We start from the raw sequence: 25,952 nt of genomic DNA on the forward strand, positions 1-25,952 counted from the left end.
CTGTATTGTGCTTTTTGATATTCAGCTTGCTCAACAGTGGATCCCTGTTGTTTTTTGTAGAATTTTTATTTTTTGTTTTATACATGTTTACCCTTACATTTGTTTTTAACTGTTTCCTGTATTGTTTATTATTTAGTTGTTATTAAACTTTATCATATACAAATAATTTAACTGTTAACTGAATTTTAGATAGTTATTGTTACTCAAAAATGTAATTACACGTACATTATGCAAATAATACTTAAGTATATATATTACTGTAATTGTTAATATAATTTACTTTGCATTCTTCAATACTTCTGTTGCATTTTTAAATAATTTTAAAATACAGAAATAAAAAACATTTATTGTAAGATTATTATTTCAATTTTTGTTTATTCTTATCAATAATTTGTTCTATTACTGTATTAGTTTATATAATAAACAATTAATTGTATTCTTTGATTGGGCACTTAAATTCTGTTTTTTTGGGGGTTTTTGAAGTGGTTACTGTAAAATAATTTAACAAAAGGCAGCCCACAAGACACCCTTGAAATTTCCACTTACAATCCATGCAGGACCATTTATGTACTCAATACTGAAGTTGCAATATACCCCACATAAAAACCATGTGGGGCAACTGTTTTTACCCGTAAGGTTCCCTCTTGAGACCTGTCTGGTATCCATTCTTTTCCATATGGGAATCCAAATATTGGGCCCATCTGAAACACGCAGCTACTTTTGCTCCTGTGCAGGCAAAAAAAAAAGCAAAAAACCCTTTTTAAGGGAAAAAAAGCTTTAAAAATTCCCATATGGTTCCTTAGTGGCAACCAAGACCCAAGTTTGTAGCAGCAAAATGTATTTTAAATTAATTCTCATGCCACAGAAAACACACAAATTCTTAGGAACTCTCAGCACCCTCTCATTTGCAAAGTTGCGTCAGCACGTCTCAGCATTGAGAACTTCGATACTTTTTTTTTCCCCCAGCATCTCTTACTTTTGTTCTTTCATTCTGACCATCTGTTATCTTCTAAACTCCTCTTTTGTTGATGAAATGATTAAGTATCTATTATAATAACTAATTATCACAGGTTTCTAATAGTAGGAAATTTCAGTTTTTATTTAGCTAACCAGTGTAAATAAAAAAAGAGATAAAAAAGGAAAGAATAAGGAGGAAAAGGAAACCTGGAGGTGGAATGAGGAAATACTGGAGAGTATACAGAGGAAGAGGATAGAAAAGAAGACGTTGGATAGTCAGAGAGATGCAGAAAGTAGACAAGAGTACAAGGAGATAAGGCACAAGGTGAAGAGAGAGGTGGCGAAGGCTAAAGAAAAGGAGTATTATGAGTTGTGTGAGAGGTTGGACACTAATGAGGGAGAAAAGGACCTGTACCGATTGGCTAGACAGAGGGACCGAGCTGGGAAAAATGTGCAGCAGGTTAGGGTGATAAAGGATAAAGATGGAAATGTACTCACAAGCGAGGAGAGTGTTTTGAGCAGATGGAAAGAGTACTTTGAGAGGCTGATGAATGAAGAGAACGAGAGAGAGAAGAGGTTGGGTGATGCGGAGATAGTGAATCAGGAAGTGCAACAGATTAGCAAGGAGGAAGTAAGGACAGCTATGAAGAGGATGAAAAATGGAAAGGCCATTGGTCCAGGTGACATACCTATGGAAGCATGGAGGTGTTTAGGAGAGATAGCAGTGGAGTTTTTAACCAGATTGTTTAATGGAATCTTGGAAAGTGAGAGGATGCCTAAGGAGTGGAGAAGAAGTGTACTGGTGCCGATATTTAAGAATAAGAGGGATGTGCAGGACTACAGGGGAATAAAATTGATGAGCCACAGCATGAAGTTATGGGAAAGAGTAGTGGAAGCTAGGTTAAGAAGTGAGGTGATGATTAGTGAGCAGCAGTATGGTTTCATGCCAAGCAAGAGCACCACAGATGCAATGTTTGCTCTGAGGATGTTGATGGAGATGTTTAGAGAAGGCCAGAAGGAGTTGCATTGCGTCTTTGTGGACCTGGAGAAAGCATATGACAGGGTGCCTTGAGAGGAGTTGTGGTATTGTATGAGGAAGTCGGGAGTGGCAGAGAAGTACGTAAGAGTTGTACAGGATATGTACGAGGGAAGTGTGACAGTGGTGAAGTCTGCGGTAGGAGCGATGGATGCATTCAACATGGAGGTGGGATTACATCAGGGATTGGCTCTGAGTCCTTTCTTATTTGTAATGGTGATGGACAGGTTGACAGACAAGATTAGACAGGAGTCCCCGGGGACTATGATGTTTGCTGATGTCATTGTGATCTGTAGCGATAGTAGGGAGCAGGTTGAGGAGTCCCTGGAGAGGTGGAGATATGCTCTGGAGAGGAGAGGAATGAAGGTCAGTAGGAACAAGACAGAATACATGTGTGTAAATGAGAGGGAGATCAGTGGAATAGTGAGGATGGAGGGAGTAGAGTTGGTGAAGGTGGATGAGTTTAAATACTTGGGATCGACAGTACAGAGTAATGAGGATTGTAGAAGAGAGGTGAATAAGAGAGTGCAGGCAGGGTGGAATGGGTGGAGAAGAGTGTCAGGAGTGATTTGTGACAGACGGGTATCAGCAAGAGTGAAAGGGAAAGTCTACAGGACGGTAGTGAGACCAGCTATGTTATATGGGTTGGAGACGGTTGCACTCACCAGAAAGCAGCAGACAGAGCTGGACGTAGCAGAGTTAAAAATGTTAAGATTTGCACTGGGTGTGACAAGGATGGATAGGAATAGAATGAGGACATTAGAGGATCAGCTCAAGTTGGACGGTTGGGAGACAAAGTCAGAGAGACGAGATTGTGTTGGTTTGGACATGTGCAGAGGAGAGATGCTGGGTATATCGGGAGAAGGATGCTAAGGATAGAGCTGCCCAGGAAGAGGAAAAGAGGAAGGCCTAAGAGAAGGTTTATGGATGTGGTGAGAGAGGACATGCAGGTGACAGAACAAGATGCAGAGGACAGAAAGATATGGAAGAAGATGATCCACTGTGGCAACCCCTAACGGGAACAGCTGAAAGAAGAAGAAGATTTAGCTAACCAGTGTGACCTAAAGCAAGAGAATTTATAAACTTACTGTATTTTTTTAGATCTCAAAGAACATGTAATTCAACCAAAACAGAAAGGATTTCATCTTCTAGATTTAATTATTGCAAAGGCATATATCATTGGTTCTGGAAATCAGAATAAATGACTATATCGTATTTTTTTAATGTAACAACATTTGTTACTGAAAAGGAGGAGTAGTGCATTGCTAATAAACACTTTTTGATGCCAAAACTGCTTGAAGGTTGTCTGTTATTAACCTTGAAGCATTTACTGCATATTCTAATAAAACTAGCAATGTAAACAGTGGAACATTTAAATGATAAGCTGATGGTCAAAGGCCACACAATAGCCTATGAAAAAAAACATTAAATAATCTTCTACTGTTAACACACTGGACCACTTATTACAAGGATGCTGCAATAAAGTTCTATGCTTATAGGATTAATAATAAACTCTGTCAAAAATCATGATATTAGAAAGCAATGGTTGTATTATCAGCAGTAACTCTGTCAAAATTTTAAGAAATTAATTACTTTATCTTGACCAGCAACATGACTAAAGGTCTGCATTTGAATGAGAGAACTTGAAGCATGGCAGAATGTGACCCAAATATAACGTGTTTCTTTATGTTGTCCACATGACATGTCAGACACCTTGTAATGAAGATACGCCTTCAGGGCAGCTATCTGCATCAGTGCCAGAGCCTGGAGATTCCACATCATCCAGATGATTGTCACTATCTCAATCACTGTCATTATCATCAAAATATTCATCTTGCAATTAAAAGTTGTTGTTTCAAAACATCAGCAACTTTATACCTTTTTCACAACAACATACCTACGGACTATTTATAGCACTATTTTCCCACAAGCTGTTCTATGGCTATCTACTAGATGGCATCACTATAGTGGCTAACTGAGAATTTTAGATGCATACAGCAGCAGAAACATACAAAACAAGAATAGGATAGATAATGCGGCCAACTAATCAATCGATTGATCGATAAGTAAATAAATAAATTACAATTAACTTAACAAGTACATCAGGTGAAAGCAGTGAATTGCCTTATAGTAATGAACAGAAAATACCCCCGGAGGTGCTTCTTAGCACATTGTGGTAGAATGAGCCTGTGGTTAAAAGTGCTCCAAGACAGCACCTCCTGGAGGGATAGAGGGGATTTTTCATTATGGCAATTCAATAATGATGGCCAATTTTGCCAGCATTCATTTTTCCACAACAGCTTCCATTGTGTCCAGGTTTTCCCCGGTGATAGAGCACACTTTCCTGATAAGTTTGTTCAGGCATTGTACTTCTTTTGTGCTCAGGTTGCTTCCCCGTCATACTGCAGCGTGGAACACCACACTGGCTACTATGGACTGGTAAAGCATTTCCAGCAGCTTGCTGCATATATCAAAAGATATGAGTCTTCTTAGCAAGTACAGTCTGCTCTGCCCCTTCTTGTACAGTGTTACTGTGTTGTCAGACCAGGCCAGTTTGTTGTTCATGTGAATCCTGAGGTACTTGTAGCTCTGCACCCCTTCAAAGCCCTCCCTTTGAATGATGACTGGTCTCAGAGGCTCCTTGACATGCTGGAAGTCCACCAGCTCATCTGTCTTGAGTTGTAGATCATTGTCCCTGCACCACAAGGCAAAGTCCACCACAACCTTCCTGTACTCTGACTCATCTCCATTATTAATGGAGCCTATGATGAATGAGTCATCTGTTCAATATGTAATTAGTAATTTGCAAAATGTCAACTTGCATTTTATCTGCTGTGCCTGTAATAGCACACTGAGCCTGCACTAAGTGAAGAGCACTATACAAAAGTAAACTGAATTGAACTGAACTGAATGAATGAATCTCTGAAACTAGAAGCTCCAAAGTGTGAAGTGCCCATAACAATTTACATAAAATATGGCTAAAGAATGCCACCATCAAAATGGTAAAATATAAATAAGCAAGAATGAGCAATTATTAAAGCCTTCTTTACACTATGAACTCCATGGTGCACTTTTAGAAGCATAGAGACATTGAAACGTCTTGGCTTTCCTCAGAATCAGAGTTTTACACCAGCATAATGAGTTGAGTTTGTGTGTGTTAGAATGTACTTTTTGATGGGCTGGTACCACATAATTAAAGCTGCTGGGATAGACCACAGCCCCCAGACTAAATTGGACTATGCAGGCTCAGATACACAGGTGGGGAAATGGAATATGCGCAACATGGTGGTTCTCACTCCTGCCTCTGTGCTGGGATCAAATCTTGAACATATTCCTCTCTGTCACCTGAGTCTTTGGTGTTTAGTTATATTGCAAAGACTGTCCATTTATTTTAGTCCAGCTACTGTATGCAGTGTAGCTTTCAATGCCATGTTACTACCTTCCCTTTTCAGTGTCTGATTTGAGCCTGATGCTGCCACAATAGGCAATAACCTCTTGTTATACTTTAATATAACTGTTAGGTTCATGGATAGATGTTAGGAAGGATTGAAACTATTCAAGATCATAAGATTATTAGGATGGCAGCTCACATTAGACAATTAAAGCACACAAAGTAACTGGAAAAAGTGCTATGAGGTTTCAAACAGAGCACCATAAACCACAGTGGTATTTTAAACTTACTTATGAACGTTATAAAAAAGAGAAATGCGATAACAGGAAATGTGTGACATAATTGGATATTAGGTGCAATATACTTCTCTATGTAAACCCTCCCCGAAGGTGCTAAAGCAGAAAGTACTAAAAGCAGAATCATATCACCCTGAACCAGGATGTGTTGGTGTGCAGAAGGTTTGCAGTTGCAGGGCTGATATGATGGAAAATTTAAGTCAATACAGACTTGTAGCATCCTGTGTACTTTTATGTAGTGCCATCATACTCTTGGTCACACCCTTGATCTCGTTCTTATATGTGGTATTTCAGTTAATAACACTGATATATGTGATGTTCATTCTACTGATCATTTTTCTGTAATGATGGATTTGAACATTACTGTTGATGTTGCTACTGTAGGTTGTGTTTCAAGCTATTCTCGCTTTTTAAATTCTCCTATTATATCTGATTTTAAAATCATATTGTCTAGTTTTGATCTACAAACCAGTGTGATAGTATTGATGATTCTGTCTTAGCTTTAAATTCATCATGTAAAATGGTTTTATACTCTATTGCTCCCCTCAAAATACACTGTGAAAAAGGAGACCTGCTCAATGGTTTAATGAAACCTCATGCTGTGCCGGCTGGACGGTGCTGGAAGAATGTCAGGCCATCTGTAACAGGACTTCTCTGTTCAGCTTCCAGGATGAAGTTAAATGTAAACATGATTACTTCTCAGATTTGGTATCCACTCATTGTAAGAAAACCAAGGTCTTATTTGATGCAATTAATGCAGTTATTTACCGCCATTCAGAGATGGGATTAAGCAGTACTGTCCATTCATGTGAGCAGTTTCTTTCATTCTTATTCTTTATCTGCTCTGGTATTGTTCCAACTGGTTATGTACTTCTTGTTGTTAATCATGGCATTGTATTGTAATCCTTTGATGTGGTTTCACTATCACAGATGAAAAATACTATTGACACACTCAGACCTACTTTTTGTCCTCTTGAAGTTGTTCCACCATGCATTGTACTGGAAGCGTTTCATATCTTGTGTCCAGCATTGTTGTCTGTTATAAATGGTTCTATTAGTGAAGGGGTTGTGCATTTTTTAAACATGCAGTGGTGCGACCCTGTCTTAAAAAGGCAGAATTAGATCTATGTGTGTTAGTTAATTTCCTCCGATTTCCAAATTGCCATTTTTGGCTAAAATATTAGAAAACAATTATTTATAATCAATTGGTTGATATCTTAACTTCAATAATTTATTTGAGATCTACCAATCTGGCTTTAGGCGATTCATGGTGTTGAGACTGCCCTCCTGAAAGTATTTAATGACATCTCTTTCATTACCAACTCAGGTGGGGCAGCAGTCCTTGTCCTCCTTGACCTTTCTGCAGCTTTTGATACTATTGACCATGAGATCTTGCTGGGGCTTAAAGGGGCAGCTCTTAACTGGTTCAGGTCATATCTTAAAGATATACACTTTTCAGTGACTTTCAATTCCTCTTTTTTGTCTACTGTTCCTGTTAAATGTGGTGTATGTCAGGGATCCATTCTGAGTCCTATTTCATTCTCTATTTATCTTCATCCTATAGGAGCTATTTTTAGGAAGTGTAATGTTTCTTTTCATTGTTATGCTGATGACATGCAAGTCTGTATTCCTGTGTGTAACTCTGCAATGAATTGGCTCTGCAATTGTCTTGTAGAATTAAGATCCTGGATGGCTGACAATTATCTTGATCTTATTCAAAATAAATTTGAAATGCTGATGGCTGGTCCTCCTGCCAAAGCTCAAATTGCTTTTGAACTCCTTGGCTCTTTTATGGACTTTTGCAGACCTCATGTTCAGAATCTTGGGGTTATTGCCCACTGCTATCGTGGGCTGCATCAGGAATGGGCTGGAGGAGGAGTATAGGGACCTAATCAATGACTTTGTTAAATGGTGCGACTCAAACCACCTACAACTGAACACCAGTAAAACCAAGGAGCTGGTGGTGGATTTTAGGAGGCCCAGACCCCTCATGGACCCCGTGATCATCAAAGGTGACTGTGTGTAGATGGTGCAGACCTATAAATATCTGGGAGTGCAGCTGGATGATAAATTAGACTGGACTGCCAATACTGATGCTCTGTGCAAGAAAGGACAGAGCTGACTATACTTCCTTAGAAGGCTGGCGTCCTTCAACATCTGCAGTGAGATGCTGCAGATGTTCTATCAGACAGTTGTGGCGAGCGCCCTCTTCTACACGTGGGGAGGCAGCATTAAGAAGAAAAACGCCTGGACAAACTGGTGAGGAAGGCAGGCTCTATTGTTGGCATGGAGCTGGTCAGTTTAACATCTGTGGCAGAGCGAAGGGCGCTCAGCAGGCTCCTATCAATTATGGAGAATCCACTGCATCCACTAAACAGTGTCATCTCTAGACAGAAGAGCAGCTTCAGTGACAGACTGCTGTCACTGTCCTGTCTCCACTGACAGACTGAGGAGATCGTTCCTCCCCCAAACTATGTGACTCTTCAATTCCACCCGGGGGGGTAAACGTTAACATTTAACATTATACAAGGTTATTGTCTGTTTTTCACCTGCATTATTATCAATCTTTAATTTAATATTATTTATTGTATCAGTATGCTGCTGCTGGAGAATGTGAATTTCCCATTGGGATTAATAAAGTATCTATCTATCTATCTATCTATCTATCTATCTATCTATCTATCTATCTATCTATCTATCTATCTATCTATCTATCTATCTATCTATCTATCTATCTATCTATTTTTGATAGTAACCTCTCATTTGTGATACAGATACATTCTGTGGTCAAGAGTTGCTTTTTTCAGTTTTGTCTTTTAGCCAAGGTTAAGCCTTTTTATCTCTTAGGGATCTTGAAAAAGTTATTCATGCTTTCATCTTTTCTTGGCTTGATTACTGCAACTCATTGTATTCTGGGATCAGCAAATCCTTGATACGTAGTTTGCAATTGGTCCAGAATGCTGCTGCCCGTTTTTTGGTTTGGGCAAGAAAGTTTGATTCTGTTTCTCCCATTTTAGATTCTGTACTCTGGCTACCTGTTAGTTTCAGAATTTATTTTAAAATTTTACATTACATGGGTGTGCTCCCACTTATTTATCTGAATTGTGTGTTATACACCTGCCTTCCTGAGAGCTTAGATCTAAGCATCAGTTGTCTCTTGTTGTCCCTCATACTAAGTGCAAAACTATGGGCGACAGAGCATTTGCAGCTGCTGCACCTCGTCTGTGGCATCCATTACCTAATTACATTAAGGAGTCGTTAATTGAACTGTTTAAAACGAGACTGAAGATGCATTTCCATTCTGTAGCTTTCCGTGACATATAGTGATACTGATGGTTTTCTTCCACATTGTCATTTGTTTGTTTCAGTTTATTGTTGGTTTGTATTGTGTTTTTATTGTATTTTATTCTATTTATGTTTATTGCATATTTTATTGTAAAGCACTTTGGCTACAGCATTACTGATATTTTAAATGAGCTCTATAAATAAATTGATATTGACATTCTTCTTCTCCTTCTTCTTCTTCTTTACTGGCAGTTGGCAAACAAGAATTTGATACATTAACCCCACCACACTGGTATGGAGTGTGGATCAGAATGTTTTCATTACTACAACCTCTCACTCAACTTGGTGTTCTTCGAAAATTGTAATATACACCGATAGCGTGCATCCCCCGATTTCTTCTGCAAAACATCAAAGTAAGATTCACTTTCAGTTCCCTGAGGTTCTTTATTAATATTTTCCTATCCTTGTCATACTTCCTACATTGTAATATCACATGTTCTTCTGTTTCTACCTTTCCACAATATTCACACAATATCGGTATAATGTTTCCCTATCCTATAAAGTGAACTGTTCAGACCAGTGTGTCCAAATCTAAGTCTTGTTATCAATCGTTCATTATTTCTGTTCCTCCCTGTACATCCTTTCTTCCTTCCATTGTTTTTTACATCTTTCCTTCATCATTTGTTTAACAATACTTTTTGCCTTGAGATTTACTCAGGCCAACAACTAACTATTTGTTTGTATTTTCTACATTCTAGATTTCTAGATATTTTCTGCAATTTGATCTGCTGTTTCATTACCTTTAATATCAATATGAGCTGGTATCCATAAAAAAGTTACAGTGAGACCCATCATTTGAATTCTGTTGTAGTTTCTGCTAACAGTAATACAATAATTTCTTTTGCATAGACTGATAACGTTTCACTAACCCTGTTACAATATTGGAGACATAACTCTGGAACAATGACTACTACTCCTATTTTATTGTCTGAATCCTTTGATGTATCTTTATAAATCTGTCCATACCTGTGATACTTGTCAATGTATTTCTGTACAGTATATGCACTGAAATTACATTATCTATCCTTGTTCTTTATATGTAAAAGTGTGAAATCTACAATCGTGCCTGGAAGAACCAAGATTGTATTGCAGGTAACAGTATTGTTAATGTTTAATGTGTTGTGGCAGATGACTGGGGCCCATGCCCGGTTGGGACGCCCCTTTGACACTGGATCAGGGGAGCAGTCATGGGATGCACACTACGTCCCCTGGAACACTTGTTGGCTGCCCCCCTGGGTTGCATAGGGGCCAATAATTTGGAACACCTGTTGGGCTCCATGGCCACTGCCAGGAGGGGCTGCATGGCCTAACAAGCCCATCTGGGCAGGAACGCAGCCACAGCTGGAGGTGCAGCCGGAAGAATGTCAACAAGCACCTGCAGCACTTCCGGGTGGGCTATAAAAGGGGTCGACAGTCACCACTCCAGGCGCCAGAGTCGGGAGGAGGAGGATGAAACTGCCTTGGAGGAGTGGAGGAGAAAGAAGAGAGTCTTGTGGTGGTGTTTTGCTTCATTGTGGTGTGTTTTGGGACTGTGATAAAGCTGACGGACACGGGGAAGATGTGGACCTCAGCTGAAGAAAATAAATCTTTTTGGTTCATTTTATACGTGCCTCTGCTGTCAGTCTGTGTCGGGTCGACGCCTATACAGCGCCTTTTGCCACAGTGTCTATAATGAGTTCTTCTGCTTTCTGCGTCACTTCCCACCCAAAAGTTTTCATTTTCTTCCTCTCCTTCTACCAACAAGGTTTCAATGTTTCTTTAGTTGGACGATCTGGACTATACCCCTGTAAACTAACCTAGTAATTTATTTTCAGTTGTTTTCTTCTAATTTTTAGAGCATTATCCCCATCTCCATTTGCATTGCTGATGTCAGTGTTGTCTTAAATACACCAGTACCCAATCTCAAAATCTGATATTGAATATGGTCTGGATTTTTTAATATTGTATCAGAAGCTGTGCTGTATATCACACAACTGTAATATGTAATCTGGTGTGCATTGCTTTTAAAGATGGCCTGTCTGCTCCCCATTCAGTTCCCACTAAAAACTGCAAGGAGTTTGCTCTTTCACCTTGCCTTTAAAGGCTGTGGGCAGTGAAGTACTGGAGGCCCCACCTCTTGGGAGTCCACCCGCAAAACACAAGGAACATAGCAGAACAAAAATATGCAAACAGAAACTAAATAATTAAGAAAATAAATTGGCATAAGCTACATAACTAGAAAAATAGTAAAAGTAACTATAACTGTTGACATAAATTATAATGAAGAATCAAAAATGTAGGAAAAAGACATCAAAATGAAGTATAAATATAAGCCAGGTGAAGATCTCTGGCTTACGTATGACAAGCATTGGCTCAATGCCATTTTTAATTATTATCCATACCAAGACATCACATGTAGAGCTTCAGTTAATACACATAACTGGCATCAGATGTGACTGCCACAAACAACAACATGACCCTATGGTACCAGAATGATGGTACTGGAATGATGTCACCAATGAAACAATAACAAATAGTAATGTGAAAAATTGCTTTTAAATAAACAATAACAAACAGAAAATATTCATATTGGTGCAAATGTAAGATTTGTGACATCTAGGTGCTACAAAACTACACTTAAAAAGGTGTAGAAGGTCTAAGTCTTCCCAAGATTCTTTGATACACAGTGTGACTTCCAGAGGCCCTTGATTATCAAAAAAATGAAGGATTGATTCTGGTAGAGTAGAGGACACGAATTTCATGACCTTAATAAAAAATCTGAGAAAATGTTGAGGTCAGAGAATGGATGGATTGCTGGTTTTTGTATCCTGTGAATGACTTTTCATATTGAAAATAAGTTAGAAGATATTTTCTGGAGCAACCATTATAACCAAAATCTATAAGGGCAAAATGTGAATTTTACTGAAGTGGTTCTGATATAAGCAATGAAAAGAAGATGGAGTTCTGGAGCAAGGACTCAAATGGTGAAAGAATGTGAGGACAGAATCAGATCAGAAACAGAAAGCTAGAAAAAGACAGAGAAAGAGAACTTGGAGGTGCGTTTTGGATGTTCTTTGTGTTACTTGGAGGTAGACAAGTGGATAAGCTTTACCTGTATAGATGTGCTCTTTCTTTGTTTATCCCTTCCTTCTGTTTCTTTATTTAATAAATCATTTATATTTGTATATTTTGGCCTTCATGCTATTAAGATTACTGTTTTTGACAATGTGCAGGGTATGCAAAATATATAGTTAGTTTAGTGTACAACAATAAATAAATGTTAATCAAAACCATACCTTATGCAGGATAAAGTCATGTCCGACATTTCTAGAAAATGTAGTAACTCCTAATAGGCTACAGAAGAGCTTGAAACTCTTATTAATAGACTAAGATAGGGAGAAATAATTTTTTTTTGTGGTTAATGTTTCTTAACTCTTTGTTTGATAAGTTGAATTAATTGTATTTATTATATTAAATAACTTTTTTCTTTTCTTTTGTTTTATATGTGTTTGCTTGTTTTGCTACAAATATTTTATTGTAATATATATATTTGGAAACAACATAAAATTATAAAAAGTAGAGAGATGTTATAGGCATGTTTTATGAGACAAAAATTAGAAAACAAGTTTCTACAATGTTGAGGGATTAACTGGTATTATAGATAAACAAGAATTGCCAGGAGTTGTTAATAAAAACACAACAATGTCAATGTCAATGTCAACTTATTTATATAGCACATTTAAAACAAACATAGTAATGCTGTGGCCAAAGTGCTTTACAAAAATAGAACAAATTAACATAAAACATAAATAGAAGTAAAATATATGAACATAAAATAAAATACATAATAAATAGAAGTAATGTTATATACATAAAAAATAGAAGTAATGTAATATAATCACAAAGAGGAAGCCATCAGTATTACTGAAGGTCACTGAATGCAAGAGAGTAGAAATGAGTCTTTAATCTTGTTTTAAACAGTTCAATTGTAGACGACTCCTTTATATGATGAGGTAAAGAGTTCCACAGACGAGGTGTGACAGCTGCAAAAGCCCTGTCCCCCTTGGTTTTACACTTGGTACGAGGGACAACCAGAGACAGCTGACCAGAAGATCTAAGCACTCTAGATGGCTGATGTAAAACACACAGTTCAGATAAATAGGCAGGAGCAAGCCCATGTAAAGATTTAAAAACTAGCAGCAAGATTTTAAAATCAATTCGAAAACTGACAGGCAGCCAGTGTAAAGAAGCTAAAATAGGAGAGACAGAGTCATACTTTCTTGCCCCAACCAGAAAGCGAGCGGCAGCATTTTGTACCAACTGTAACCTGTGTATCAAGGATTTGTTAATCCCAGAATACAGCGAGTTGCAGTAATCGAGGCGAGAAAAAATAAATGCATGAGTAGCTATCTCAAGATCCCTAGAAGATAAAAAAGGCTTTATCTTACCTAATAGATGAAGTTGGAAAAAGCAACTCTTGACTACAGAATTTACTTGTTTCTCAAAAGAGAGGTTACTATCAAAAGTAACACCAAGATTGCGGACTTGAGGTTTGGAAACCGAGCCGAGAAGACCAAGACCAATTTGGGCTTTACCTGATGGACCCACTATAAGCACCTCAATTTTATTTTGATTTCTAAATATGTAGTAAGCTATAAGTCACTACCAGAAAACCAGAAGCTGAAGCATTACAACACTTGTTTACAGCTGAAATTCATAAATCTAGTGTCACACGTTTCCATAGCGGGAGCCTTTAAGGCTCTAACAAGGTAAGAGATGCCACCACGGGAAGACAGGGGATGCTGTTGCTACCAACCTTTGTTTTCCCATTGCCCGTGCACACCTCTGCAGACCTCACCAGCCCTGCCCTATCTGAGCTCAGACGTATTTAAACAACTGCCCAACAGAAGCTGGCGTCTTCATTTGAACGTGAGTGTGAATGAGAGAGTATAGTGGAATTTCTCATAATTAGAAAAAACACTTTGTTTGTTAACAGCAGTGGCCATGATTTATTTGTTGCCTATACTACTTTGCTTCTCTTTAATTTAAATAGAGATTACAGGGTTGGCACCCCAAAACTTTTTAACCTGTGTTTGTCCTTCCTTCCACCCCGAATAAAGGACTAATGGTGGTTGTACTGGAAAAAATCTGTAGCGATAGTAGGGAGCAGGTTGAGGAGTCCTTGGAAAGGTGGAGATATGCTCTAGAGAGGAGAGGAATGAAGATCAGTAAGAACAAGATAGAATACATGTGTGTAAATGAGAGGGAGGACAGTGGAATGAGGAGGATTCAGGGAATAGAGTTGGCGAAGGTGGATGAGTTTAAATACTTGGGATCAACAGTACAGAGTAATGGGGATTGTGGAAGAGAGGTGAAGAAGAGAGTGCAGGTAGGGTGGAATGGGTGGAGAAGAGTGTCAGGAGTAATTTGTGACAGACGGGTATGAGCAAGAGTGAAAGGGAAGGTCTACAGGACGGTAGTGAGACCAGCTATGTTATATGAGTTGGAGACGGTAGCACTGACCAGAAAGCAACAGACAGAGCTGGAGGTGGAAGATGCTAAGATTTGCATTGGGTGTGACGGGGATGGAGGATTACAAATGAGTACATTAGAGGATCAGCTCAAGTTGGACGGTTGGGAGACAAAGTCAGAGAGACGAGATTGTGTTGGTTTGGACATGTGCAGAGGAGATATGCTGGGTATATTGGGAGAAGGGTGCTAAGGATAGAGCTGCCAGGCAAAAGCAAAACAGGAAGGCCTAAGAGAAGGTTTATGGATGTGGTGAGACACGACATGCATGTGTAACAGAGCAAGATGCTGAGGATGGAAAGATATGGAAGAAGATGATCTGCTGTGGCAACCCTTAACGGGAGCAACCGAAAGAAGAAAAAGAAGGTGGATGTACTGGAATATGCAAGTTAATCTTTATGCGGCGAATCCTGGTGCTTTCTGGGAGTTGGTCCCTAGCAGCAATGTAGTTTTCCTCGTGACCCATTTACCACCCACTGAATTTCTAAAATGGAAGATTGGCACACTGAAGAATAAACAAAAAAAAATTGGAATCTTTTGTAAACAATGCTAAAAGAATATTAAATGAAAATACACACATGAAACATCCATCCATCCATCCTCTTCCGCTTATCCGAGGTCGGGTCGCGGGGGCAGCAGCTTGAGCAGAGATGCCCAGACTTCCCTCTCCCCGGCCACTTCTTCTAGCTCTTCCGGGAGAATCCCGAGGCGTTCCCAGGCCAGCCGGGAGACACAATCCCTCCAGCGTGTCCTGGGTCTTCCCCGGGGCCTCCTCCTGGTTGGACGTGCCCGGAACACCTCACCAGGGAGGCGTCCAGGAGGCATCCTGATCAGATGCCCGAGCCACCTCATCTGACTCCTCTCAATGCGGAGGAGCAGCGGCTCTACTCTGAGCCCCTCCCGGATGACTGAGCTTCTCACCCTATCTTTAAGGGAGATCCCAGACACCCTGTGGAGGAAACTCATTTCAGCCGCTTGTATTCGTGATCTTGTTCTTTCGGTCACTACCCATAGCTCATGACCATAGGTGAGGGTAGGAACATAGATCGACCGGTAAATTGAGAGCTTTGCCTTATGGCTCAGCTCCTTTTTCACCACGACAGGCCGATGCAGAGCCCGCCTTACTGCGGACGCCGCACCGATCCGCCTGTCGATCTCATGCTCCATTCTTCCCTCACTCGTGAACAAGACCCCAAGATACTTGAACTCCTCCACTTGAGGCAGGATCTCGCTCCCAACCCTGAGAAGGCACTCCACCCTTTTCCGGCTGAGGACCATGGTCTCGGATTTGGAGGTGCTGATTCCCATCCCAGCCGCTTCACACTCAGCTGCGAACCGATCCAGAGAGAGCTGAAGATCACGGCCTGATGAAGCAAACAGGACAACATCATCTGCAAAAAGCAGTGACCCAATCCTGAGTCCACCAAACCGGACACCCTCAACACCCTGGCTGCGCCTAGAAATTCTGTCCATAAAAGTTATGAACAGAATCGGTGACAATGGGCAGCCCTGGCGGAGTCCAACTCTCACTGGAAACGGGTTTGACTTACTGCCGGCAATGCGGACCAAGCTCTGACACTGGTTTTACAGGGACCGAACCGCCCTTATCAGGGGGTCCGGTACTCCATACTCCCGGAGCACCCCCCACAAGATTCCCCGAGGGACACGGTCGAACGCCTTTTCCAAGTCCACAAAACAAATGTAGACTGGTTGGGCGAACTCCCATGCACCCTCCAGGACCCTGCTAAGGGTGTAGAGCTGGTCCACTGTTCTGCGACCAGGACGAAAACCACACTGTTCCTCCTGAATCCGAGGTTCGACTATCCGACGGACCCTCCTCTCCAGAACCCCCAAATAGACTTTTCCAGGGAGGCTGAGGAGTGTGATCCCTCTGTAGTTGGAACACACCCTCCGGTCCCCCTTCTTAAAGAGGGGGACCACCACCCCGGTCTGCCAATCCAGAGGCACTGTCCCTGATGTCCATGCGATGTTGTAGAGACGTGTCAACCAAGATAGCCCTACAACATCCAGAGCCTTTAGGAACTCCGGGCGTATCTCATCCACCCCCGGGGCCCTGCCACCAAGGAGTTTTTTGACCACCTCGGTGACCTCAGTCCCAGAGATGGGGGAGCCCACCTCCGAGTCCCCAGGCTCTGCTTCCTCATTGGAAGGCATGTTATTGGGATTGAGGAGGTCTTCGAAGTACTCCCCCCACCGACCCACAACATCCCGAGTCGAGGTCAGCAGCGCACCATCCCCACCATATACAGTGTTGACACTGCACTGCTTCCCCCTCCTGAGACGCCGGACGGTGGACCAGAATCTCCTCGAAGCCGTCCGAAAGTCGTTCTCCATGGCCTCCCCAAACTCCTCCCATGCCTGAGTTTTTGCCTCAGCAACCACCGAAGCTGCATCCCACTTGGCCTGCCGGTACCTATTAGCTGCCTCCAGAGTCCCACAGGACGAAAGGGACCGGTAGGACTCCTTCTTCAGCTTGATGGCATCCCTCACCGCCGGTGTCCACCAACAGGTTCGGGGATTGCCGCCACGACAGGCACTGACCACCTTACGGCCACAGCTCTGGTCAGCCACCTCAACAATAGAGGCACGGAACATGGCACATTCGGACTCAATGTCCCCCACCTCCGTCTGGACATGGTCAAAATTCTGCCGGAGGTGGGAGTTGAAGCTACTTCTGACAGGGGGCTCTGCCAGACGTTCCCAGCAGACCTCACAACACATTTGGGCCTACCAGGCCTGACCGGCATCCTCCCCCACCATCGAAGCCAACTCACCACCAGGTGGTGATCAGTTGACAGCTCCGCCCCTGTCTTCACCTGAGTGTCCAAGACATGTGGCCGCAAGTCCGACGACACGACCACAAAGTCGATCATCGAACTGAGGCCTAGGGTGTCCTGGTGCCAAGTGCACATATGAACACCCCTATGCTTGAACATGGTGTTTGTTATGGACAATCTGTGACGAGCACAGAAGTCCAATAACAAAACACCGCTCAGGTTCAGATCGGGGGGGCCATTCCTCCCAATCACGCCCTAAAAAACATAAGCTTGAAAATTTGCCTTTTGAAGTAATTAAGTCCTCCAAACAGAGAACATGCATCAAAGGGGAAAAAAAACTTCTAATATTAGCACAGAAGTGTTCTGATTCTTAATATTTGCCTGCAGTTTCCTTTTGTCGTGAATGTGGTTAGCAGTTGTTTCAGGCCTCACATTTACTCCCATTGTATCATCTTAATTGCAAGTAACAGCGAGCACACACAGCCGCTGTCAATGCGTCATTCATACTTTGCAGCAAGTGATGCTTAAATGCACATAAAGTGTTCTCCGCACACACAAAACACATGTATATGTTTAAAATGGATCTTTTAGGAGATCTTTCAATGATGGATTGCAACCACATGCTGAGGTACATCTTACAATGGTCATGGGAGCCTCTTTCCACAGTGGGCACATTATCCTGTTTTAACACAACTGGTGAAAGGAGGCAGGCAGGCCATTTCTACACTTGAACATTTACTGAACATTTACTTTTGTAGACCCTGAGAATGGCACTGGGCAGTATTCATGCAAGTCCCTTACCAGTGTACTTGCCATGCATAAGCTTATTTAAAAAGATGGTCCAAATGTTGACAGACACTATACACATTCATTTATTATTCACCGTGTTCTGTGTGGGCGGCAAAACACCACAGTGGTAAGTGCCTGGGGTTCTAATCCCAAACCCAACGCTATCTTTGTGGAGTTTGCATGTACTCCATGTGTGTGTGAGAAGTTTTCTTCCAGGTGATCAGATTTTTACTCCCTCATTCCCAAAGACATGCAGTATAGGCTGGCCTCAGTACAGTGCAGGTGAAGTGGGCACCATCTTCAGGGGGATTTTCTGTTTTGCATTAAGTGCTGATGTAAACATACTTAGATTAAGCAGAATTAAGAATTGCCATAACTATGTATTTTCTGTGGACAAGGCGGTGATCTCATAAAAAGATGCCTTTAAGCGATGTATCAACAAGATGTATATCTGTGTGGAATAATGTGGTTTTGTCAGTCGCCGTGTCTAAGGGATTAAAATGTCAAAATATGCAAAGTCTTGCAACAGTTGTTTTCTCTTCTGTTTGTGGTAAAAGTGACATCATGATTAAGCACTGGGGACTTTCTAATAAGGTTACATTGTCTGTCTGCTTCATGTCCTGACACACACCCTACAAAAAGAACGGTGCCCTCTCACCAGTTTGGCACTTGGCATTTCTCAAGGTAGGCTGCTCTTTTCCTCTTCTCTTTTTGTGCAGATAACAATTATTTTTCACTAATTGTTTCATCATCCGCACTGGAAAGTGTGTAGCAGGTACATTTATAAATTGAAAGAGAACATAAAATGAAGAAGTGTGTGATAAACCAACAAATCTTTTGACTCAGTGACCTAAAGAGCTTGATTTCCACCCAGATGTTTAAAAATAGTCACTTGGGCAATCTTTTCTTCAGCTGGCAAGAATTTGTCTGAATCCAATATGAAAGAACAATATTTAGAAATAAACCAGCCTGAAAAGGAAACCGTGAGAAGAACAGGAAAGGCAGCTCTGTGTGCCAGGACACCTCTATAACTCTTTACTGTCTTTTTGTGTATGTCAAGTATATGCTTAATTTCTCTGTTGGGACTGTAAAGATCTATCTATCTATCTATCTATCTATCTATCTATCTATCTATCTATCTATCTATCTATCTATCTATCTATCTATCTATCTATCTATCTATCTATCTATCTATCGTATAGTGCCTTTCAGTTCTTTCTGTCTATCTTTCTATACAGATCATCTAAATGTTACTGTTTCTTTACTTCATGCAGAGAGTGGAGTCTGTCGCAAAAATACAAAGAAAAAACAAGACAAAATCCAATTGAAAAAATTAAAATTCAGTGAAAAAGAAGAAATCCTTTTAAAACGTAGGTAAGAGAGCTTTTTGAAACTGTTCATATTCAGTATGTATCTTACTGTATATACACATTCTGTATCCTGGACCAAATTCAGTTATGACAGAACACTTTCTAAACTGAGCGCTGGTGCAGTACAAGTAAAAAGTGAGGTCCTTGTCTGCAGAGTTTTGTTAACAGTCCAGTGATTGGTGTGTACGTTTTATTCAAAGTTAACATTTCTAAATATTCTTTTCCAAAGAATTCTCTTCTCTTGACTAGTAAGTCATATTTTCCCGTCTTTTTATTTAAGTGATTCTGTGATTTGTTATATCAAAGCATTAGAATTTATACACATTTAGGCAGACAGCATATCCAGTCTGTTGTACAAAATTAGCTGATAACTGACAAAGTATGATGAGACTAGGTCAATATTTCCAAATTATATTGAAAGAGTTTTCATCCATCCATCCAGTTTCCAACCCGCTGAATCCAAACACAGGGTCACGGGGGGTCTGCTGGAGCCAATCCCAGCCAACACAGGGCACAAGGCAGGAAACAATCCTGGGCAGGGTGCCAACCCACCGCAGTTGAAAGAGTTTTTCAGTAGTTTAACATTTTTGTTTTTTATTTTGTATTTTGAGATGATACATGAAACTATATAACTTTCTACTTATATGGTTGCATTTGCTTTCTAAAGAACATTTGATCTAATATTCCAAACATACCCAAATTTAAAATTTTAGCCTTACAGCATATTTACTCACTTCCAGAAACAAAAATAAAACTTTTTGCTTAAAATGCATATTAAAGCACATCAAGCCTGCAGCACAAAAATAATAATAATAATTTTTTTTTTTTTAATAATAATAATTATTTGCATTTATATAGCGCTTTTCTCACTACTCAAAGCGCTTAGCAATTGCAGGTTAAGGGCCTTGCTTAAGGGCCCAACAGAGCAGAGTCCCTTTTGGCATTTACGGGATTCGAACTGGCAACCTTCCGATTGCCAGTACAGATCCCTAGCCTCAGAGCCACCACAAAAATGTTTCTTAAAACTTGAAACAATGTATAAGATCAGAATTTAAAGTTAAGAATAGTAGAGAATAAAATGTGTGCAAAGATACCTAGAGAATTAAATAAAAAGCTCAAGTGGAAGCATACACACAACTTCCTTACAAGGGTTAAATTACTTATAATAAAAAGATTCTATATCGTACGAGACCAAAATTATTTCTATTATTGTAAAATTTCATTCACTATTGATATCAACACAACAAAAAAATTGAATTTTCTCCCCAGGGATTAATAAAGTGCACCCCCCAAAAAATGAAAATGTTCACATTCCTTTCAAGCCTGCACACAGGTACCAACCTAAATAACTTCTAGTGAGATATTGGGAGTTGAAAATAAAGTGAATTCACACAGAAGAATGGGGTTTACATTTGCCAGATAGATAGATAGGTTCAGAGACACACAGTATATCGCATATCTCATATACCATATGGTTGAAAATATGTTTGTTAAAGTATATTGTTGGGAACTACCAATGGGGGCTAAATGTTTTTTTGACATTGGGACCACCTTAGTGATTTATTTTCTGTAGCAACTAGCAAGCTAGTTGTATTCTAAGCCTACTTTGGCATTTGACCACAGTTTTGTTTATTAAGCTGGAGATTTGCTGCCTCATTTTTATAGTTTTTATATAGCATGTGGAGCTTTAGTTTTTTACTTTCATTTTGTAACTTTTGTCATTTATGCAAAATTATTGGAAATTAACCTTTATATATTAAAACAGGCCAACTAAATATTTTTGAATGTTTTTGAAAATATATACTTCATTACATTTTAAATATATTTTATTACCATTATTAGATAGTTTGTTAGTTTTTATCTTTTACTGAATTTATTAAAACCATATACAATCAAGTCAAACTTAACAAAACTAAATTCAAATCGTCACCAACCCATGACAAAGAGAGGCCTACAGCCCAAGTAAAACTGTTGAGAGTAGCAAAGAGAGAAAGGAGTCTTTTCCCCCCAGTATAAAGACTTATTCTAAAATGTTATTGATTAGGTCCTGCCATATTTTAAAAGTTTTGTACTGATCCTCTAAGTGAGAATTTCATTTTTTCCAATTTCAAGTAATATATAACATCAGTTACCCACTGACTTAACAGAGGTGGGCTAGGATTCTTCCAGTTGAGCAAGACAAGTCTACGTGCTAATAGTGAAGAAAAAGGTAATTACAGTTTGTTTGTCCTTCTCCACTTTAAGCCCATCTGGGAGTCGACCAAACACAGCTGTTAGTGGATTAGGAGGGATTGGGACACCAAGGTTGTCTTAAAAATTTTTGTTTAGAATGATGTTGATTTGGTGCATGCCCAAAACATACAGCCCAATGAAGCTGGAGCTCGAATGCAATGTTCGCAGGTTGGATCTTGCCCTGGAAACATTTTGGACAATTTAAAGCGATAAAAATTGTGCTCGATAAAAGATTTTAAGTTGAATAATTAAATGCTTTGAACATATGGAGTGAGAGTGAATTCTGTGTGTGACTACCTTCCACTCTGTTTCTGAAATGTTGAGCACTGTACTCTGGGAGCTTTAAAAGTAAGGGACTTTAAAATGTTGTTATATATTATAGAGATGCTGTCTGAGTCCTCAACACCAATCAATATCTCTTCTGGAATATAAATAGGTGGGAGGTGAAGAAAATTGGGCTTAGCAAAGTTTTTAATTTGGAGACAGTGGAAAAATTGTGTTAATGGGAGACTAAATTTGGAGTGTTAATTGTTCATAAGATGCAAAGATATTATTTATATAAAAATCTCTAAACATTAAAAACTGTAAATTCGAGGTGCCACAGATAAAATATTAGTATATTGTTAGTTTATTGTTAGTATATTGACAATACCTTGTATTTACTGGTGTACAAAGCAAGGATCATAAAGAAGTACTACAGGATTTAATTTCTATTGCGGACCACACTAGTGTGTGGTCATCTATTTGTGTCAATGTCCAGGTTTTTATAGTTTGTATGTTTGCCGCCCAGTAATAAAACTGAAAGTTAGGTACAGCCATGCGACCTTCTGATTTAGGTCGTTGCAGGGTCACCTTTTGGATGCGCAGATTTTTTGAATTCCAAATAAATTAATCCTAGAAATTTGATTCTGTTCATCTGGACAAAGTTTTTAAGTGGGAGATTCTGTTCATCTGGACAAAGTTTTTAAGTGGGAGAAATATTTCGAGACTTATCCAAGTCTCTTCCTCAGTCTCAATTGACTGCAGGTTTCCCCAACCTTATAAACAGTACCTTTGCTTAATCACAGAGACTAGCACCATTGACAAAGGGCCAGTTGATCAGTGATATGCAAATTGTCCACTGATTAGTAGACGTGTGAACCATTCATAGAGGGTTGAGGAATGGCTGCAATCACAGCATTGTAAGATGGCGACAGATGTACCCTTAGGCCCCCTCCTCTATTCAGAGATGGTCGTTCCTTTTTCACGTAAATGGCCTCCTTGATTCCTCTCTCAAACCAGTGCTCCTCCCTGTCCAGGATGTGCACCTCTTCATCTTTAAAGGAGTGACCACTATCCTGTAGATTTAAATAGACTGCGGAGTCCTGGCCTGACGAGGAAGCTCTTCTGTATTGTGACATGCGCTTAGCCAGTGGTTGCTTGGTTTCCCCGATGTACAATTCACGGCACTCCTTCTGGCACTTAACTGCGTAAACTATGTTACTTTGTTTGTGCCGTGGGACACGATCCTTGGGATGGACCAATCTTTGGCGTAGCGTGTTTTGGGGTTTGAAAGCCACTGAGACCTGGTGTTTCGAGAAAATGTGCCTCAGCTGTTCCAATACTTCTGACACATACGGGATCACTAAGGGTTTTCGCTTAGGCAGTGGATGTCCTTCCTCTCTCATGAATCGCTTGGAGCGTTCTTTAGGTGTCCTCCCTGCTTTGACAAAGGACCAGCTGGGATATCCACATTTACTCAGGGCCTTTTTGACGTGGTGTTCTTCTGCTTCCCTGGCCTCTGAGTCTGTGGGAATGGTGTTAGCTCTGTGTTGTAGAGTCCTAATGACACCTAGTTTGTGCTCTAGTGGATGGTGAGAGTCAAACCTTAGATACTGGTCCGTATGTGTGGGTTTACGGTACACATCCACTTTCAAATGTCCCCCGTTGACGATGGAAATTTCACGGTCTAAGAAGGCTAGCTTGTTATTTTTCATATCCTCTCTGGTGAACTTGATGTGTTTGTCCACCTCGTTGATGTGGTCTGTGAACTGTGGTACCTCCTGAGATCTGATTTTCACCCAGGTGTCATCCACATATCTGAACCAATGGCTCGGTGGTGTTCCAGGATAGGATGATAGAGCCCTCTTTTCCACTTCTTCCATATATAGATTGGCTACTATAGGTGAAACAGGGGAACCCATGGCACACCCGTGCTTCTGCCTGTAGTACTGGCTTTTGTATATGAAATATGTTGATTGAAGACACAGTTCCAAAAGCAGGCACACTTGGTCTGCGTTGAGAGAGGTTCTTTTACTGAGAGTGGGGTCATTCTGTAATCTCTTACGTACTACCTCCACTGCTTCAGTCACTGGGACACAAGTGAATAGAGATGTAACATCAAATGAGACCAAGGTTTCTTCTGCCTCCATAATGACCTCTCTCACTTTCTCCACGAAATCCAAAGTGTTCTGAATGTGGTGTTTTGAGCTGCCTACCACCGGGTTAAGAACAGCGGCCAGGAACTTTGAGATGTTATACGTGACTGAATTGATCATGCAGACAATGGGTCTTAAAGGAGCACTCTGTTTGTGTATTTTTGGTAGACCATACAGATTTGGTGTAGATTCCTCTGGGTATAATCTGTGGTATGTGGTCCAGTCAATAGCATTGTCCTGAACTAACTGCTTAAGACAATCTATCACCTTTTTCTTGTAACCACTACCTGGATCTCGTTTTAAGGGCTCATAAGTATTTTTGTCACTGAGCAGAGATAAAATTTTCTCATGGTAGTCTGTCTGGTTAAGCACAACTGTGCATCTCCCCTTGTCCGCTGGAAGGATGATGATGTTGTTGTCCTTGCTGAGTGCCGTGAGGGCCTTCCTCTCCTCAATGCTGATATTGGATGCAGGGGGTTTTGCGTTGCTGAGACATGATGAAACTTTTATCCGCAGTTGTTCTGCTTCCAAATCAGCAATGTTGTTGTTTCTGATAGCAGATTCTGTGGCTGTAATCAGTTCCACTAGTGGGATTTGTTTCGGTGTGACCGCAAAATTTAACCCTTTAGAAAGGACGTTTTTCTCTGCTTGGGTGAGTTGTTTGTCAGACAAGTTCTTCACCCATTTGTCCACATCTTTAGTTTCTGTCTGGCATCCTTCTCTCTGCTGGTTGTGGAGGACACTCCCCATAGCGTGCTGGTGTTTGTGGCGCACAGCAAGTAGATCAAACTTCCTCTTTTTCCTGGTTTTAGACTTTTCATGCTGTGCTAGACGAGCCTTCTCGGTAAACTCAAGCACCTGCTGAAGTGTTTTCTCATCTAGAAGTGAAGAAAGTCTTTGGTGGATCTGCTCCTCTTTGGATTTTAAAACATCAATAGTGAAGTTAGTTTGTCTCACCCGTTCATTTAGCAGCTGACTCTGTGCCTTCTGGAGGATTTTGTTAGCTCGCAGGCCTTTTACTGACGATTTCATCTGTAGACTTTTAGGAGTGATCCCGCTCTGTCTACATCTGAGTCTGAATCTCAGATGGTTCCTGTAGTCTGCCATCTTGCGTGCTGTTTGCTCATACTCACGTACAAGCTTTAGGCCGTCCTTGCCAAAGTGGCTCTCGATGTCTCGATGCATGCTCAATAATCCAGGTAAGGAAATCCTAGAAATTTGATTCTGTTCATCTGTTCATCTTACAATGCTGTGATTGCAGCCATTCCTCAACCCTCTATGAATGGTTCACACGTCTACTAATCAGTGGACAATTTGCATATCACTGATCAACTGGCCCTTTGTCAATGGTGCTAGTCTCTGTGATTAAGCAAAGGTACTGTTTATAAGGTTGGGGAAACCTGCAGTCAATTGAGACTGAGGAAGAGACTTGGATAAGTCTCGAAATATTTCTCCCACTTAAAAATTTTGTCCAGATGAACAGAATCTCCCACTTAAAAACTTTGTCCAGATGAACAGAATCAAATTTCTAGGATTTCCTTACCTGGATTATTGAGCATGCATCGAGACACCAAATAAATTAAGTTATGATTTAATGTAATTTCTTAAAAGAATGGTTAATATATATGGGGATGTTCTGAAATAGAAACCTGAAGCTTAAGGAGGATATTCATCTTGACATTGTTAATTCTCCCTGTTAAAGTAAGACGAAGGGTAGACCATCTATGCACATCTTGTTTAATTTATTCCCAACAAACAGCAATATTCTGTTGAGAAAAGAGCTTTATATTTACTTGTGATGTTTACCTCTATG

The 25,952-nt window shown here is 40.4% G+C and overlaps 1 protein-coding gene across 1 annotated transcript in view; it reads right to left on the reverse strand.

Annotated features, from left to right (window-relative positions):
- LOC114652454 (uncharacterized) overlaps positions 1-25,324 on the reverse strand; it is a 49,376-nt gene extending 24,052 nt beyond the window's left edge. The window contains exon 1 of the mRNA XM_051928512.1: positions 22,898-25,324. Within this exon, the coding sequence (XP_051784472.1) occupies positions 22,898-25,324 (2,427 nt within the window). The remainder of the gene's footprint in view (positions 1-22,897) is intronic.
- Positions 25,325-25,952: the final 628 nt, after the last annotated feature.

Source organism: Erpetoichthys calabaricus, chromosome 5, assembly GCF_900747795.2.
Source record: "Erpetoichthys calabaricus chromosome 5, fErpCal1.3, whole genome shotgun sequence".
Classification (NCBI taxonomy): domain Eukaryota; kingdom Metazoa; phylum Chordata; class Cladistia; order Polypteriformes; family Polypteridae; genus Erpetoichthys; species Erpetoichthys calabaricus.